General features: G+C 38.6%; 2 protein-coding genes across 5 annotated transcripts; one reads left to right on the forward strand and one right to left on the reverse strand.

Annotated features, from left to right (window-relative positions):
- The first annotated feature begins 650 nt into the window (after window positions 1-650).
- On the forward strand, window positions 651-6,537 carry LOC108274853 (type I phosphatidylinositol 4,5-bisphosphate 4-phosphatase-A). Of its 3 annotated transcripts, XM_053685780.1 has the most exons (8): window positions 657-831; window positions 1,912-2,078; window positions 2,963-3,069; window positions 3,165-3,264; window positions 3,591-3,640; window positions 4,454-4,544; window positions 4,619-4,697; window positions 6,295-6,537. In XM_053685780.1, the coding sequence occupies exons 1-8, from the start codon at window positions 750-752 to the stop codon at window positions 6,297-6,299; spliced, it is 681 nt and encodes a 226-aa protein (XP_053541755.1). In that variant the 5' UTR covers window positions 657-749; the 3' UTR covers window positions 6,300-6,537. The 3 variants fall into 3 exon arrangements, with proteins under 3 accessions (XP_017340776.1, XP_053541755.1, XP_017340778.1); XM_017485287.2 differs by lacking the exon at window positions 6,295-6,537 and having other exon boundaries at window positions 651-831; window positions 4,619-6,206; XM_017485289.3 differs by lacking the exon at window positions 4,619-4,697 and having other exon boundaries at window positions 4,454-4,575.
- On the reverse strand, window positions 5,644-15,215 carry tgfbr2a (transforming growth factor beta receptor 2a). Of its 2 annotated transcripts, none has more exons than XM_017485196.3 (7): window positions 14,958-15,215; window positions 13,801-13,957; window positions 13,458-13,648; window positions 12,442-13,190; window positions 11,957-12,098; window positions 8,638-8,759; window positions 5,644-8,429 (listed from the first exon to the last, which is right to left on the reverse strand). In XM_017485196.3, the coding sequence occupies exons 1-7, from the start codon at window positions 15,031-15,033 to the stop codon at window positions 8,235-8,237; spliced, it is 1,632 nt and encodes a 543-aa protein (XP_017340685.1). In that variant the 5' UTR covers window positions 15,034-15,215; the 3' UTR covers window positions 5,644-8,234. The 2 variants fall into 2 exon arrangements, with proteins under 2 accessions (XP_017340685.1, XP_017340686.1); XM_017485197.3 differs by having other exon boundaries at window positions 12,442-13,187; window positions 14,958-15,213.
- Window positions 15,216-16,172: the final 957 nt, after the last annotated feature.

A 16,172-nucleotide genomic window follows, 5' to 3' on the forward strand; every position in this document is an offset into this window, starting at 1 on the left:
TCATCTGTGAAACATGGCGGAGGTAGCGTCATGGCTTGAGCTTGCATGGCTGCTTCTGGAACATTCTCACTAATCTTTATTGATGATGAACTCATGATGGTAGGAGCAGAATGAATTCAGAAGTCTACAGGAACATTCTATCTGATAATTTACAGAGAAATGCATCTAAATGAATCAGGAGGAACTTCATCATGCAATAATTTACTGATGTGAGAAAAACTTTGACATGTTTTGTGTTTATTTCACTCTGCTGGGAAGCACAGACATTTTAATGAAATGCCAGTTAATTAAAGGCAATCAAAATTGAATCGTGTAATTGTATAAATCGTAATTATATCGTATATTTTTCATCTGGATATTATTTGATTCTAAATTTGAGTGTTTTTAATCTCCTTACGCTCATGCAGTGTATTTATATTTTCCATAAACGCTGTTTTACTTTATTTTATTATTTTTTGCTATATTTTATTAATTTTTTACTACTTGATTGTACAGCACTTTGAACAGTATTTTATAACTAAAACTATTTTGTATTATTATTATTATTATTATTATTATTATTATTATTATTATTATAATGATGATGATGTTGATTACAGTTGTAAATTCAGATGTTCTATTTATTTAATTAATGTCGTCATGTGTTCGGAGATGACGCAATTAGCCACGCCCCTTACCCTCTGCTTCATGATGATGGACTTCACGGTTTTCTAAGTTTTCTATAGTTTAATCTCTTTAAATCGCTGAAAATGGCGGATGAGGCAGAAAACTCTCCCCTTCTCCGTGCGGAGGCGAGTGAAGTTGATCTTCACCACTCCTCCATGCCAAACCGTGAGTTTAATTCGGGTTATTTACATGATTTTATTAGTGAAGCGTATTAGAGATCAGGAACTGAGCGGCGTCATAAGTTCCGGATTATAATACTCTATGATGACTTTTTGTGTTTGTGTGTGCAAAAAATACTGTGTATTGACTCCTAGAAACGATTTTATGCTGTAAAGCGATCATACACACTTTTATTGTTCGGAGTTGAACTAGGTCACAGTTTGACACACTGCTTGATGAGTCATTTTCAGGTGATGTTTACTGAAGAGTCAGACTCGGTTCGGAGTTTGTTTCAGCGCAGTAGCTTAACGATGTATATCAGACACTTATTTATTAGATAAAAAAATAAACATCATTGTCGCTATTCTAAATTAGTGACAAATATATCCACCAAGGTTGTTTAGTTCACGTTTCTCGGCTGTAGAACCGATCAATGTTTGTAAACATTGGGTCATTTCCGGGTTTGAATCACTGAGTCAGTTAGACTGAAGCACTGAATCACTTGGGACTAAATCACTGAGACAGTTAGACTGAACCACTGGGGACTGAGTCAGTTAGACTGAACCACTAAATCACTGAGTCACTTAGGTGTAATAATCGAGTCAGTTAGACTGAACCACTGATAACTCAGACAGAATCATTGAGTCAGTTATGCTGAATCATTGAGTCAGTTATGCTGAATCATTGAGTCAGTTAGATGAATTACTGAGTCACTTAGGCTGAATCATTGAGTCGGTTAGACTGAACCACTGAATCACTTAGACGGAATCACTGAGTCATTTACACATTAGAGAATAATGCTAGTTGTTTTTCTTTAAAACGCAAAACAATTAAAGGGAATAAAACATTGTAACTATTATAAACATAAAACAGTCAACATCAATAAGTAAATGAGCAAACAAAATTTACAATGATACATTTTATTCTTTAATGATTTAATTACTTATTGATGACTCATGTTATTCAATAATAACAGTTTTAAACATTCTATTTACATCAAAACGTACAACATATTTATAGTTGCACACTGAACGAGAAACTTAGTTACTTAGTGTAATTGCAATAACTTTCATTGTCTTTTTTCAGTTGTCCCATCCCCTCCACTGTATCAAGAAGAGGCTCCTCCTCCATACTGGGCGGTGCCAGCTGTTGGCTCCACCTCCCTGTTCTGTGGTGTATGTGGAGCTCAGATCGCGATGAACGCTAACAGCGGCCAGCAGATTGTGAAATGTGGGGTGTGTCAGGAGGCCACGGTAAGTGCGCTGATCATTTTTCCACACCAGCAGTAAACTCATCTTATCCCACGCTGCTGCTGAGGTCTGGATTCTGATTGGTCAGGAGGTGTTGATCAATCTTCTGTCACAGCGGCTCTGACAGTAACGCAGGTTTATATTAATGCGCTTGTTCTGATACGTTACCATTTCTATAGCAACAGCTCGTTCACAGGGACGTGTACAGTGGATACCCCACATACACGGGTTATAAACTGTAATCTTTGATGTGGTGAAATTTTCTGTAAGGAGATGTTTATGTAAGATGTATGGAAAGAGTCTCCAGTGTCAGAGCTTTGTAACAGTCAGAGGTACATCTCTAATTTTAAGTTCTCCCACATCTTCAGGACAGAGGAGTTTACACTTATTTGCGGTTTCTTGGTTACTTGATATAACAAGCAGCATTTTTTTGCCTTATTAACTTCGAGAGAGAATAGAGAGAGGGATGGTGAGGGAATGACTGTTTATAGCTGCTATAACATAAGTGACAACAGTAACGAACTTGTTTCACGGATGTTTCACGGTTTATTAAATGTAAGGACAAACAAAATATGATAGAAAAACAATCCACAGTAATAGTAGTTAGCTGGACGACCACGAGGGGGTGCTGTTGTACAGCATCGTCCACTGAGTGTATGTGTGGTTAATGGGATTACTGCAACTGCTATTTTTTTATTTTCTTTGAAATGAACAGGAAACAAGTGACCACACTACAACTCTGTTAGTATTTATGCTACAAGTTGCAGTTTAAGCTCACACATTTGGGCTTTACCAGTTTTTATAAATGAGTTGTGCTCTGTGTGTGTGTGTGTGTGTGTGTGTGTGTGTGTGTGTGTGTGTGTGTGTGTTTGTGTGTATGCGTGCAGCCTATAAGTAGTCCCCCTGCAGGAAAGAGGTTTGTGCGCTGTTCATGCCATTGTCTCCTGATCTGTAAGACCTCCTCACAGAGAGTGGCGTGTCCCCGTCCTCAGTGGTAAGGAAAAAAGAAAGCTAACCTAGTTATTTTCTCCTGTGGTGGTTGACGTGTGAATCAGTTGGGGTTATAATTCTGTTTCTGTGTTTCCTCAGTAAGAGAGTGATCGAGCTGACTGGTCAAGGTCCAAGCAGTGCAGTGGTGCCGTATTATGGGACGCGAGCGAGCTGTGGACACTGCAGCCAAACGTTCCTGGTGAGAATCATCATTATCTTATAATAGCTTTTTACAGACTCACGGTAGAGTTAGAAGAGGATTTACTATACAGTGATGATTTACAGTAAAGTTTAAATATTTATGGTAAACTTGTACAGATTTGATGTTGAGTTAGTGAAAGACAGATTTACAGTAAACATTTTATCGGAAATATACGCAGTTTCAATAAGTCTGTAGAAGCCCAACATTGGACAGTTGTATTGGTGAGACCGTGTATTAATCAGGCATTAATCGTAATAATGTTATTAATAAAGTATTAAAATGAGCGTTATTATGCCAGTCTGAAGATTCTCCCTGTGTTATAGGGCCCTCAGTCAGGAGAGAAGAGTGTTCGATGTCCTCACTGCCGTAAAGTGTAAGACCTGTCTGTCTCTCTGTGACTGAAACTGAATCTCTGATCTTTCTAATGTTTCCATTTAAAAGGAAAAAATGAAAGGGAAAAAGACGATCACTACTATCACTACTATTTTACACAACATTTACTTTAAAATAATTGCACATGGGTTAAAAATGGTATTTAAAGCAATAGTTTATTCTTGGATAAAAGCAAACCATGAAAATTTAGATTTACAGTAAATTCTTACAGACATAGTGTCTGTTTACAGTGTCTATTTATGGTGCATATTTACAGTGTCTATTTACAGTGCATATTTACAGTGTCTATTTACAGTATCTATTTACAGTGCATATTAACAGGGCATATTTACAGTGTCTATTTACAGTATCTATTTACAGTGCATATTAACAGGGCATATTTACAGTGCATATTTACATTGTCTGTTTACAGTGCATATTTACAGTGTCTATTTACACTGTCTATTTACAATATCTATTTACAGGGCATATTTACAGTGCATATTTACAGTGTCTATTTACAGTATCTATTTACAGGGCATATTTACAGTGTCTATATACAGTGTCTATTTACAGGGCATATTTACATTGTCTGTTTACAGTGTCTATTTACAGGGCATATTTACAGTGTCTATTTACAGGGCATATTTACAGGGCATATTTACAGGGCATATTTACAGTGTCTATTTACAGTGTCTATTTACAGGGCATATTTACAGTGTCTATTTACAGAATTACAGCACAGATCAACAGTACAGATTAACAGAATTACAGTGCAGCATTCTATATAAAAGTTTATGTTTGTTATTGTCAGGAGCTTTATTGGAACAGAGTACCCCATGAAGCGCTGTGTGTACTTCTCCCTGATGTCCATCTTCTTTGCCATCGTCGCTGGAGGACTAATCGTAAGGAAGCTACCACATCAAACTAATCTGGGTGTGTGTGTAAAAATGTGTTCTAAGGTCTCGTTCTCCCACAGGCTGCCACAGTGGGCGAGGCGAGGGATTACAACGCCATCTATGCCCTCTGGACATTTCTGTTGGTGTTGAGTGTGGCATGTGCGTGCTGGGCAGTGTATTGGGCTCGGATTAAAATCAGCACACCTCTGCAGAGTTAATCTGTGTGAACCCCAATTCTGAACTTCTCCGTGTCGTAAAATCGGGCATCACGATTCATCAGTACCTAAATCTAATCTGTGAATCAGAAGAACACAATCGATAGTCTTGATAACCATGTGTAATATTTGAAATTTATAAAAAGGATAAAATAACTCATCGGCTATTTCTAGCTCACCAATATTACCGCTGATCATGATTATGTAGTATTATTTTTTACGATACTGAATGTGTTTTGCTACGTTTTCCAATGACGAGTAGAAGTAGGAATGAAGCGGTTACCGGTTTCACGATAAACCACGATAAAATTCCCCGACGGTTCGTGTTACCGTGTCACATTAAATTATTATTAAAACCGTGCGTGATTATCCTGATTTGTAAAACTCGCGGTAAATGCTGTCCACACACACACAGACATGCACACACACACATCCCCAGCACGAGTCTGACGCAGGCGCAGCATGCAACATTGTTTTTTGAACGTGGAAACGAACATTACAATTAAAAACTGAAGGCGTCTGCTCAATTCAGCATGAGCCGAATGAGTCAGAGTTCATTTGTCACGTGACGAAAGTGAGGCAAGCGGACTGACGGGAAGAGTGAGGCGAGCGGACTGACGGGAAGAGTGAGGCGAGCGGACTGACGGGAAGAGTGAGGCGAGCGGACTGACTGGGAGAGTGAGGCGAGCGGACTGACGGGAAGAGTGAGGCGAGCGGACTGACGGGAAGAGTGAGGCGAGCGGACTGACGGGAAGAGTGAGGCGAGCGGACTGACGGGGAGAGTGAGGCGAGCGGACTGACGGGAAGATGGCGGAAGATTTGGTTTAATATAAGCGAGTTTGTCATTGTACTGTCTGTTGTCTTTTTCATTAAGAACGATAATTAACCCACCATTTAAGCAATTGCAGCCTTCAAATTGCAGCAAATTTGGAAGCGAAAGTGAAATGTGCGCACGGGCGTTCGTAACCGATGAAGAAATATATACTTTAATCTAATCTACATGTATTCTAATTTGCATAATGATTGACAGTGGTGTATTAATGCCAGTCTAAACACTCCCCAAAACAGGTGACAACAGTGAGAAAGATGAAGCAAAACACTTATTTTTACACAAGTTGGGTTTTTGCATTATTGTTAAAATAGCGCCACTGCAGCTACATGCTAATTATCCAGAGGCTAGTGTTCACATTTCTACACATAGGCATCATCCGAGTCACTTATTTACACTATACGTACTATTTTTACAATATTTTCTATTTAGATTCTACATTAACAGACACTTTACACTGACACTGCTTTTCTCTCATTCGATCAATTGAATCAATTGTGAATCAAACTCCTAAAAATGATGGGAATAAATTTGGTGAGAACATTTCTATATATGTATATATTTTTTTACGTTAATATATATTTGAACAAAAATAATAAAGAAGGTGTGATTCTTAAACTGGAACTGTGTTGTATGACGTTTAATTGTAATTTCTGTTAATTTAGTAGGGGTTTTTTATTCTGTGTCAAAACGTTAAGTTTGTCTTTTTCAGACTGAAGAGGAAAACCACTCCATGCGAGAGAAAGTTAGAATGTACATCCCTGTCTGCACTGGATGGAGGATATACTAGTGATCTGTCATTCGTAAAGGAGTCGATTCTTTGAATCAGCACTTTTACAGTAAACCTTGAGAGTTGACCTGAGACACGCGTGAGCCTTTTGTTTGTGAATATTGGCAAAACCGTTTCTCTTGCAGTGCAATATAATAAAACAGCTTCAGTGGAAAAGTCTTTGAAGGGCGAGTCATGTGTTTGACTCTGTTTAGGAAGTGAGTCGGTATGACCGAGCGGATCTGCTGCATGGTGAAGATGGACAACTATTCGAGTAAGATTTCGTGAAACAGTTTCAGACATAAGAAGCATAATCACAGATTAAAAGATCATAAGCTACGTTCAGTTCAGAAAAGGAATGGAAATGAGCCATTTGGGAGCTGAAAGAGTCGACTCTTATGGTGAGAGGAGTCAAATGATCTGACTCGCTGAACCGGAATTCACTAAGATGTACAGATAAATATCAGCTGCTGCTGCTGCTATCATTTTTCTTCAATATTAATTTTTTTCTTGTATTTTCTTTAACATGTAGTTTGCTTTGTCAGCACATACCTCCATTTTCCACACTGAAATTTTTACACCTCAGACAAGAGGAAGCAATTTTTATGATATTTAAGTGTGTGTAAATCTCCAGTCTAATCTTAGAGAATGTTGATCAACATAATTAGCTAGCAACATTTAGAGAAAAATTTTACTCAAACAAATGACCTTAATAATGTTGTATAAAAACACATGAAGTAAAGTTAGTTATATTTAACATTAACCCTAAAAAGCTAGCTAGCTCACACAACAAATCTAATTACAATATTCCAGAAAATCCAAAAAGTGAAATTTTCCCCAACAAAACTTGTCATTTTCCAGACTGACACTTTTACACCTCAGCGGAAAGGAAACATAATATTATGATATTTAAGTGTGTGAAAAACTACAAACTAGCTGGCTAATTCGCGCTATTGGTGATATATTGGTGGACAAAGCTAGCTAGCTAACATTAAAGAAAATTTCCAAACACTGAAACAAAGCTGTCTATAGCTACCATTACCTCTGAAAAGCTAGCTATCCAACAGAACAAAACTGTTAGCACACATTTGAAAAAAAAAAAAATCCACAACGCTAGCTGGCTAATGGGAAATTTCCCCCGCAAAATTAGTTAGTTAACATTGGGAATTTTATTTAACATTTTTAATCAGCCCTAGGTAGCTGATTTTGGATAAAATTTTAGTTGATGAATTTATCTGTACACCTAACTAGCGTATAGGCCATGGCTACAGGATTAGAGGAATTAGCTTTGCAATATTAGCTTCATGGAAACAAATCATTACTGCTTTTTTTTTTTAATGTAATTTTTGATTTTTGTCATGGTCAGTACCAAACTTTTACACCTCAGACGAGGAGGAAACATTTTGTATAAAAGTTTACTAAATATTATACTAAATATTACAGAATATTGGTGAAATTTCCAAACGCTAAAACAAACCCATTCAAATCTAACATTAGCACTAAAAATGGAACTAGCCGACAGCCAAGCCGAAAAAAAAAAAAATCAGTTAGCTAACAATACAGAAAATCCACAAAACTAGCTAGCTAACCTGTTACGTAGCTTTTGCTAAAAGTGGCCAGTATTAAATAAAATTCCACAAACAGCACCAGCAAGTTGACATTAGATAAGATAATATTTCTTAAGCCATGATTAGAGAATTATCTTTATGTGATTTATAATAAAAGTCAGTTTAGGTCACTTTTACATCGTCTCATTATTCACTTTACAGAAAGTTTAACATACATAAAAAATACTTATGGTTTTCTTGATTTTATACAGATTTTCTTCTGAAGTACAAACGCGAAATGAAAGTCTGCGGACAGAAACGCATCCGCTACACGTTTCATGAGCTTAAATTTAAAAGCTCCGCCTCTGTCTCCGGGAGGTTGCTTGTTTTATCCTCGTTGATCAAGTCGGTGTAGAGGAATGACGGATCACTGAAGTTGTTAAATCTCTCGGATACACACGAAGCTGTCAGGCGAGCCTCCGGATCCTCATCCCAGCATTCCTCGATCATCTCACACAGCACATTCACACCCTGAAACACACACACACACACACACACACACACAATGATGGAGAATTAGTGTAATATATAATAGCAAATTTGGCCAGCAACATGACTTGGAGAGATAAGCTTAGCTAACATTAATGTTACCTCTCTAGCAGTAGATATGTCATCACACAGGTACCTGAATTTGGCTAACATTAGTGCAAGCTTAGCTTAGCAATGGTAGCATTATTACCGGGTGTGTCCTCCAGCCAAGCAGGATCTCAGGTCGCTCTCGGTCTCTGATCACGGTGTCCTTCATGCTCTCAATACACGGCTGATTCAACTTTCCGAAAGGTGGCTCGTACTCTCTCAGCTCTACACACACACACACACACACACACACACAGTTAGCATAATCAGATTAGGTTGTCCATAATAACCCTTGGAACACAAGCACACATCAGTTACAGCTAACTAAACAGCTTTACCCAAACAAAACCAGCTAACTAGCGTGTTACGTGTTAGCTAGTGTGTTACATAGTGATTAGCATGTGAGATTAGATTAGCGCTCTACATAAATCAGCATAGAGATAAAAATGGATTAAAAATCAGAGAGCTGTGACTGTTTCGCTGAACTTCCTTTTGAATCGCCGCTCTGTTTTTTTATTTCCATACAATAAACGAGGGAAGAAAAGAGAACGTTCTATCGCGTTGATCCAAAAATAAGTCGTACTAAATCGAGTAGTCATTAAATTAGATTTCAGAAGTTTTGGCCAGGAGCCGCTATTTATATAATATTAAAATGATAGAATATAATCAACACACATTGTAAAGATACAAATCGAACTAATAATATATTACAGCAGTATTAATGGCATAATATAAATTATACTATATATATAAAATTCTATAATATATAAAATACAATTCAATAGAAACATACATCATTCTAATAATATAATATATATACACATAATATTATACACTAGCATATAACTCACTATTTAATATTATACATACTGATATCCTTATTATACATAATAATAACTATGTAATTAATAGATACTCTGGTCTTGTAAATGTTTATTTGTGGAACAAACTACATTAATAGCACTACAGAGGAAGGCCGAATAAAAATCCATTATTCTGTTAGTCAAATCACAGTGTAAATCTGCAGTACTGGCTGCGTTAACAGTGTAAATCTGCAGTACTGACTGCGTTAACAGTGTAAATCTGCAGTACTGACTGCGTTAACAGTGTAAATCTGCAGTACTGACTGTGTTAACAGTGTAAATCTGCAGTACTGACTGCGTTAACAGTGTAAATCTGCAGTACTGGCTGCGTTAACAGTCTAAATCTGCAGTACTGACTGTGTTAAGTGTAAATCTGCAGTACTGACTGTGTTAAGTGTAAATCTGCAGTACTGGCTGCGTTAACAGTGTAAATCTACAGTACTGACTGCGTTAACAGTGTAAATCTGCAGTACTGACTGTGTTAAGTGTAAATCTGCAGTACTGACTGCGTTAACAGTGTAACTCTGCAGTACTGATTGCGTTAATGTAAATCTGCAGTACTGACTGCGTTAACAGTGTAAATCTGCAGTACTGACTGCGTTAACAGTGTAAATCTGCAGTACTGACTGCGTTAGTGTAAATCTGCAGTACTGACCGTGTTAAGTGTAAAACTGTAGTACTAAATGTGTTAACTGTAAATCTGCAGTACTGACCATGTTAAGTGTAAATCTGCAGTACTGACTGTGTTAAGTGTAAATCTGCAGTACTGACTGTGCTAACAGTGTAAATCTGCAGTACTGACCATGCTAAGTGTAAATCTGCAGTACTGACCATGTTAACAGTGTAAATCTGCAGTACTGACTGTGTCAACAGTGTAAATCTGCAGTACTGACCGTGCTAAGTGTAAATCTGCAGTACTGACCGTGTTAACAGTGTAAATCTGCAGTACTGACTGTGTTAGTGTAAATCTGCAGTACTGACTGCGTTACCAGTGTAAATCTGCAGTACTGACTGTGTTAATGTAAATCTGCAGTACTGACCGTGTTAACAGTGTAAATCTGCAGTACTGACTGTGTTAGTGTAAATCTGCAGTACTGACTGCGTTACCAGTGTAAATCTGCAGTACTGACGGTGTTAACAGTGTAAATCTGCAGTACTGACGGTGTTAACAGTGTAAATCTGCAGTACTGACTGCGTTAACAGTGTAAATCTGCAGTACTGACCGTGCTAAGTGTAAATCTGCAGTACTGACCATGTTAACAGTGTAAATCTGCAGTACTGACCGTGTCAACAGTGTAAATCTGCAGTACTGACCGTGCTAAGTGTAAATCTGCAGTACTGACCGTGTTAACAGTGTAAATCTGCAGTACTGACCGTGTTAACAGTGTAAATCTGCAGTACTGACTGTGTTAACAGTGTAAATCTGCAGTACTGACTGTGTTAGTGTAAATCTGCAGTACTGACCATGTTAACAGTGTAAAACTGCAGTACTGACTGTGTTAAGTGTAAAACTGCAGTACTTACTGCGTTAACAGTGTAAGTCTGCAGTACTGAATGCGTTAACAGTGTAAATCTGCAGTACTGACCGTGTTAAGTGTAAATCTGCAGCACTGACCATGTTAACAGTGTAAATCTGCAGTACTGACTGTGTTAGTGTAAATCTGCAGTACTGACCATGTTAACAGTGTAAATCTCCAGTACTGATTGTGTTAAGTGTAAAACTGCAGTACTGACTGCATTAACAGTGTAAATCTGCGGTACTGACTGCATTAGCAGTGTAAATCTGCAGTACTGACCGTGTTAACAGTGTAAAACTGCACTACTGACTGTGTTAAGTGTAAATCTACAGCACTGACCGTGTTAACAGTGTAAATCTGCTGTACTGACTGTTAGTGTAAATCTCAAGTACTGACCGTGTTAACAGCGTTAATCTGCAGTACTGATTGTGTTAAGTGTAAAACTGCAGTACTGACTGTGTTAACAGTGTAAAGTGCCGAGTTTCTTTCTCAGCACCGAATAGCACCATAAGAAGCCACTGACGTGTTTAGTAAAACAGGGCTAAATAGGAAATGCAGCATCTAAGTATTTATATCTATGGTTTTTACACACACACACACACACACACACACACACACACATCACACAGGAAGTGTAGGTGCACCTACAGGAAGTGGATCTGTGGTGCAGATGCACCTGTTTGTGCTCCTTACTGAAAAATGAAGAGCATTCCACCATGTTTTTTGTTCTGTTGCTAATTTTAGCATGTTTGCTGCTGTACTCACATAAAATGGCAGCATACTTGGGCTGTCTGTTACATCAATGAATTTAGAATATTCTCAAATTTAACTTGAATAAAGTCTGATGTTGTTTTGTCTGAGCTGTGTAGTTTATGTGTGTCATACTTCATTTTATAAAGTGATATTTAGCTACTGAGCTAAGAAGCTATTTGAATATTTAGGTTTATGGAACAGAAATTTGTAAAGCCACGCTAACTCTGACGTGATTTGGAAATGCTAACACGATAACCTGTGAATTAGCATGATAGCGTTAACGCAGTACCTCCGATGGCTGTGCACCTGGACGTGATCTCCCACAGCACCAGAGCCATGGAGTAAACGTCTGCCTGTTTGAAGGACTCAATGTTCTCCAGGTTCAGTCTGGACTCCAGCAGCTCGGGGGCCATGTACCTCGCCGTGCCCACCTGAGCACAGGTAAACATGCAAAATAAGTAAAATACAAATAATAGTTTCCTGTAGAGCTCGTGTAATCCATATAGAGTTTATAATCTGCAGAAAAAACTCAGTCAACATATCATTTTATACTGTTAATAATAATAATAATAATAATAATAATAATAAATCCTCTTCTGTAACCTTCATTTTCTGTATGTGTGTATGTGTGTGTATGTGTGTGTGTGTGTGTATGTGTGTGTGTGTATGTGGGTGTATTTGTGTGTGTGTGTGTGTATATGTGTGTTTGTGTGTGTGTATGTGGGTGTATGTGGGTGTGTATGTGTGTGTGTGTGTGTGTGTGTGTGGTCTGACCTGTCCCCTGTTAGCGAGCTCCTCCGTGCTCATGTTGTTGTGGAGTCGGATGCTGAGGCCAAAGTCACAGATGCAGCAGCTCCGGTCGTCCTTCACCAGCACGTTGTCACTCTTCAAGTCTCGGTGAGCGACCGGCACTTTGACTCCACCCACTGCATTCCGGTCACTGTGCAGGTGAGCCAGACCCCTTACGACATCACCACCCATCTTGCAGAGCTCTGTCCACTCGAGTCGGTGGGCTCTGAGGTAGTCTCGAAGGTTTCCTCGAGCGTGATAGGCTGTGATCAGCCACAACCGTTGCTCCACTGTGTGTTTCTCTGCCGCCAGGAAGTGGACGATGTTCTCGTGACAGAGCTCTGCGTCCAGGAAGATCTCGCGCTCCGTGTTCCAGGACACGAACTCCTCTAGTGGGAAGATTTTCACTGCGACCGTCTGGAACACCCCGTTTTCACTCGTCTTTTGCCCGAGTCGGGCGCGGTGCACTTCAGCGAAACGTCCTTTCCCCACCATTTCATCCAGATGGACGGGCAGAAGCTCCGTGTTGTGATTGAGCCAGTTTGAGATGCTGTCAGAACGTTCGTGTTTGGTGGTGAGGATAGAATGTGTGTCACTAAAATCGTGCTTCAGTTTGGACTGACGGAGTGTGTGAACATAGCAGAAGTAAATCAATGAGAGGAGCATGACGGCCAGAACCGAGACAGGAACAAGGACGATGGTCAACACTGGGGGGTTTCTCAGTGATGTCTCTGCTCCAAAACAAAACAAAACAAAACAGTGTTAATTATGGCCTTCAGGGTAAGTTAATTTATCAAAAATGCAAATGAGACACAGTTGAAACAAACGGTGGCTAACAAAGAGCCTTACAACTGCTACTCTAATAACAATAATAGGAGAGTGGTTTATCTAAACTGAAAGAAGATCAGTCGCTTGATTATTTAAAGCGAAAAATGATCAGTGGCTTGTTTATCTAAATAAGTGACATTATTGTTTTGTTGAACTGAAATGAGATCATTTACCTGAGGAGAAAATGAGCTTTTCATTACACTCTTCCTCTTGGCAGGAGCAGATGTAGAAGTCAGGCCCGAGGTGTGCGTACTGCTTCATCACACACTCCTTGTTATTGAAGTCTTTCAGGATCACACCGTGAAACGGCTCCGATGGGTCATGACACACGGTTTCCACGGTGATGTTCTCACCATCTCTGCGCCTTAACAATAATAACAATAATAATAATGATCAAAGAGTTAGTCTTTTTAAAATAACTATTTAGATTATTATAGTATTTATTTTGATCTGTGACATGACCAGAGTGTGTGTGTGTGTATGTGTGTGTGTGTGTGTGTGTGTGTGTGTATGTACCATGCACTAGCGCAGACCTCATCACTGCGCTCGCAGATGGAAGTGATATTGCAGTTGACCATGCAGTGGCCCTGAGTGGTGTTACACTCACTTAGCCTGACATCACAAAACTTACATAGTTTGCTTAGAACGAATGGAGTCCGAGAGATGGGGCTCGCTGAGAGACACAGACAGAGTGAGAGGGAAATTATCATGTGATTTATGGATTAAAAGATCAGTAATTTTATATATATATATATATATATATATATAATTCTAATCTTTACACCACACTGCTGCTGAGTTCTGGACTGTAATTGGTTAGAAGGTGGTGATTAATTCTCTATAACAGCGGCTCTGACAGTAGCGCAGGTTTATATTAAAGCACTCGTTCTAATACGTTATCGTTTCTATAGCAACAGCTCGTTCATTTACAGGGACGTGTACCGCAGACGCTCCACATAAACAGATTTTAAAAACTCAAAGTACAGAGATGTTTATGAAACATTTATGGAAGGAGTCTCCAGTGTCAGCGCTTTGTAATGGTTTGTGACTGTTTAAAACTGCTAAAACATAAGTAAGAGCAGTAACTAATTTGTTTCACAGATGTTCCATAAGTTTAAATGTAACCACAATTGGATAAAAAGTACAAATGGATAAAATGGAACTGACAATAAATGTAACTATAAACAGATTAAAAGTATGATGTCATTCTTTAATACATTTCTAAATAAAAAAGTAATCTATGGGAAATTGCTGCTGTATAAGATGAACATAATGCTTGTGTATGTGCTGTTATTGAAAAATAAACAACTTTAAACTTTCCTGTTGATTATCAAAAGCATTTTTTAGAACTTTGATGAAAATTTGGACTGGACCTACATGTATCTCTCTGTCTCTCTCATATATATATATGTAAATATGTGTGTGTGTGTGTGTGTGTGTGTGTGTGTGTGCGTGTATAAAAGCAAAAAACAACAACAACAACAACAACACACCTACTGGCCAATCAGAAAGATGTACTTTTACATTAATTGCAAAATTCCAAAAGGTATTTAACATAATATTATTATACATTATTAAACATTATTGTATGTGATGTTATAATTTGCTGTAAGATTTGAAACCCATATGTTGTATAACATAATAGTGAACATCAGGAAGTGTGTGTTACTCACCGTGAAGGCCTGTAAAAAAGGAAGTGGAGAAAAGCAGCAGCACGCAGCTCAACACAGATACACCGAGTCGCTCCATTACTGCTCCTCTAAACTGATTATTACACAGCTCGAACCATCAGCCATCATAATAACCTCCATCTAAACACGCTTATATACCCACTACTGATTAGGTTCTTCATCCATCTCCTCCCCCCTTGCTTCACACAACACACACTAACAGAGGAAGGAGGAAGAAGTTTGACGCTATGAGTCAGAGTCTGACAGTAGACAGGAAATCTGAAAAAACCGTCTCCCTTTTTCTGTCTGTCTCGCTCTCTCTCTCTGTTTATGGTAAGTGCTGGTTGTGCAACCCCTCATTTTCTGATCTGTATCACACACTGCGCACCAAAGACGAGTCTAAACTCATGAACTAGAAAGGTCACTCTGCCACACACACACACACCCACACACACACACACACACACACACACACACACACACACCTTTAAAACTAAAAACTGCTGGGCCTAAAACAGTTCTATCGTACAGTACTGTACACACAGGGCAATGTGAGCACTGCTGCCCCCAGTGGCTTCACTATGGTATTACATTCTACCCAGGAATACGCACTCATCCATTATAACATGTTCCTGTTATTGATTCTAAATATCCACATTGATCATTTTTCATATTCCACATTATTGATTATTTGGACTAATCATTCCAGCCCTAATATACACAAACACCGGGACGCTCCTATGCCACTACACTCACTCGTACAATACAATAGTACACTGGTACAAACGCATAAGAATACACTTGTTCACCAGTATGCTTGTATCGGAATACACACACCACAACACTTGTAGAAGATTCACTAGTAAACTAACATATTAATATACAGCTACACCCATACACCTGTACACTCATATACAGCTACACCAATACACATGTACACCTGTACATTCATACAGCTACACCCATAGGGGTGGACACTCATATACAGCTACACCCATACAGATGGACACTCATATACAGCTACACTCATTCACCAATACACTTGTACACCTGTATAATCATATACAGCTACACCCATACAGTTGTTCACCTGTACAGCAGTACACTCATACATACAGTATCTCACAAAAGTGAGTACACCCCTCACATGTTTGTAAATATTTGATGATATCTTTTCATGTGACAACACTGAAGAAATGACACTTTGCTACAATGTAA

This window comes from Ictalurus punctatus, chromosome 14 (genome assembly GCF_001660625.3).
Source record: "Ictalurus punctatus breed USDA103 chromosome 14, Coco_2.0, whole genome shotgun sequence".
NCBI lineage: Eukaryota > Metazoa > Chordata > Actinopteri > Siluriformes > Ictaluridae > Ictalurus > Ictalurus punctatus.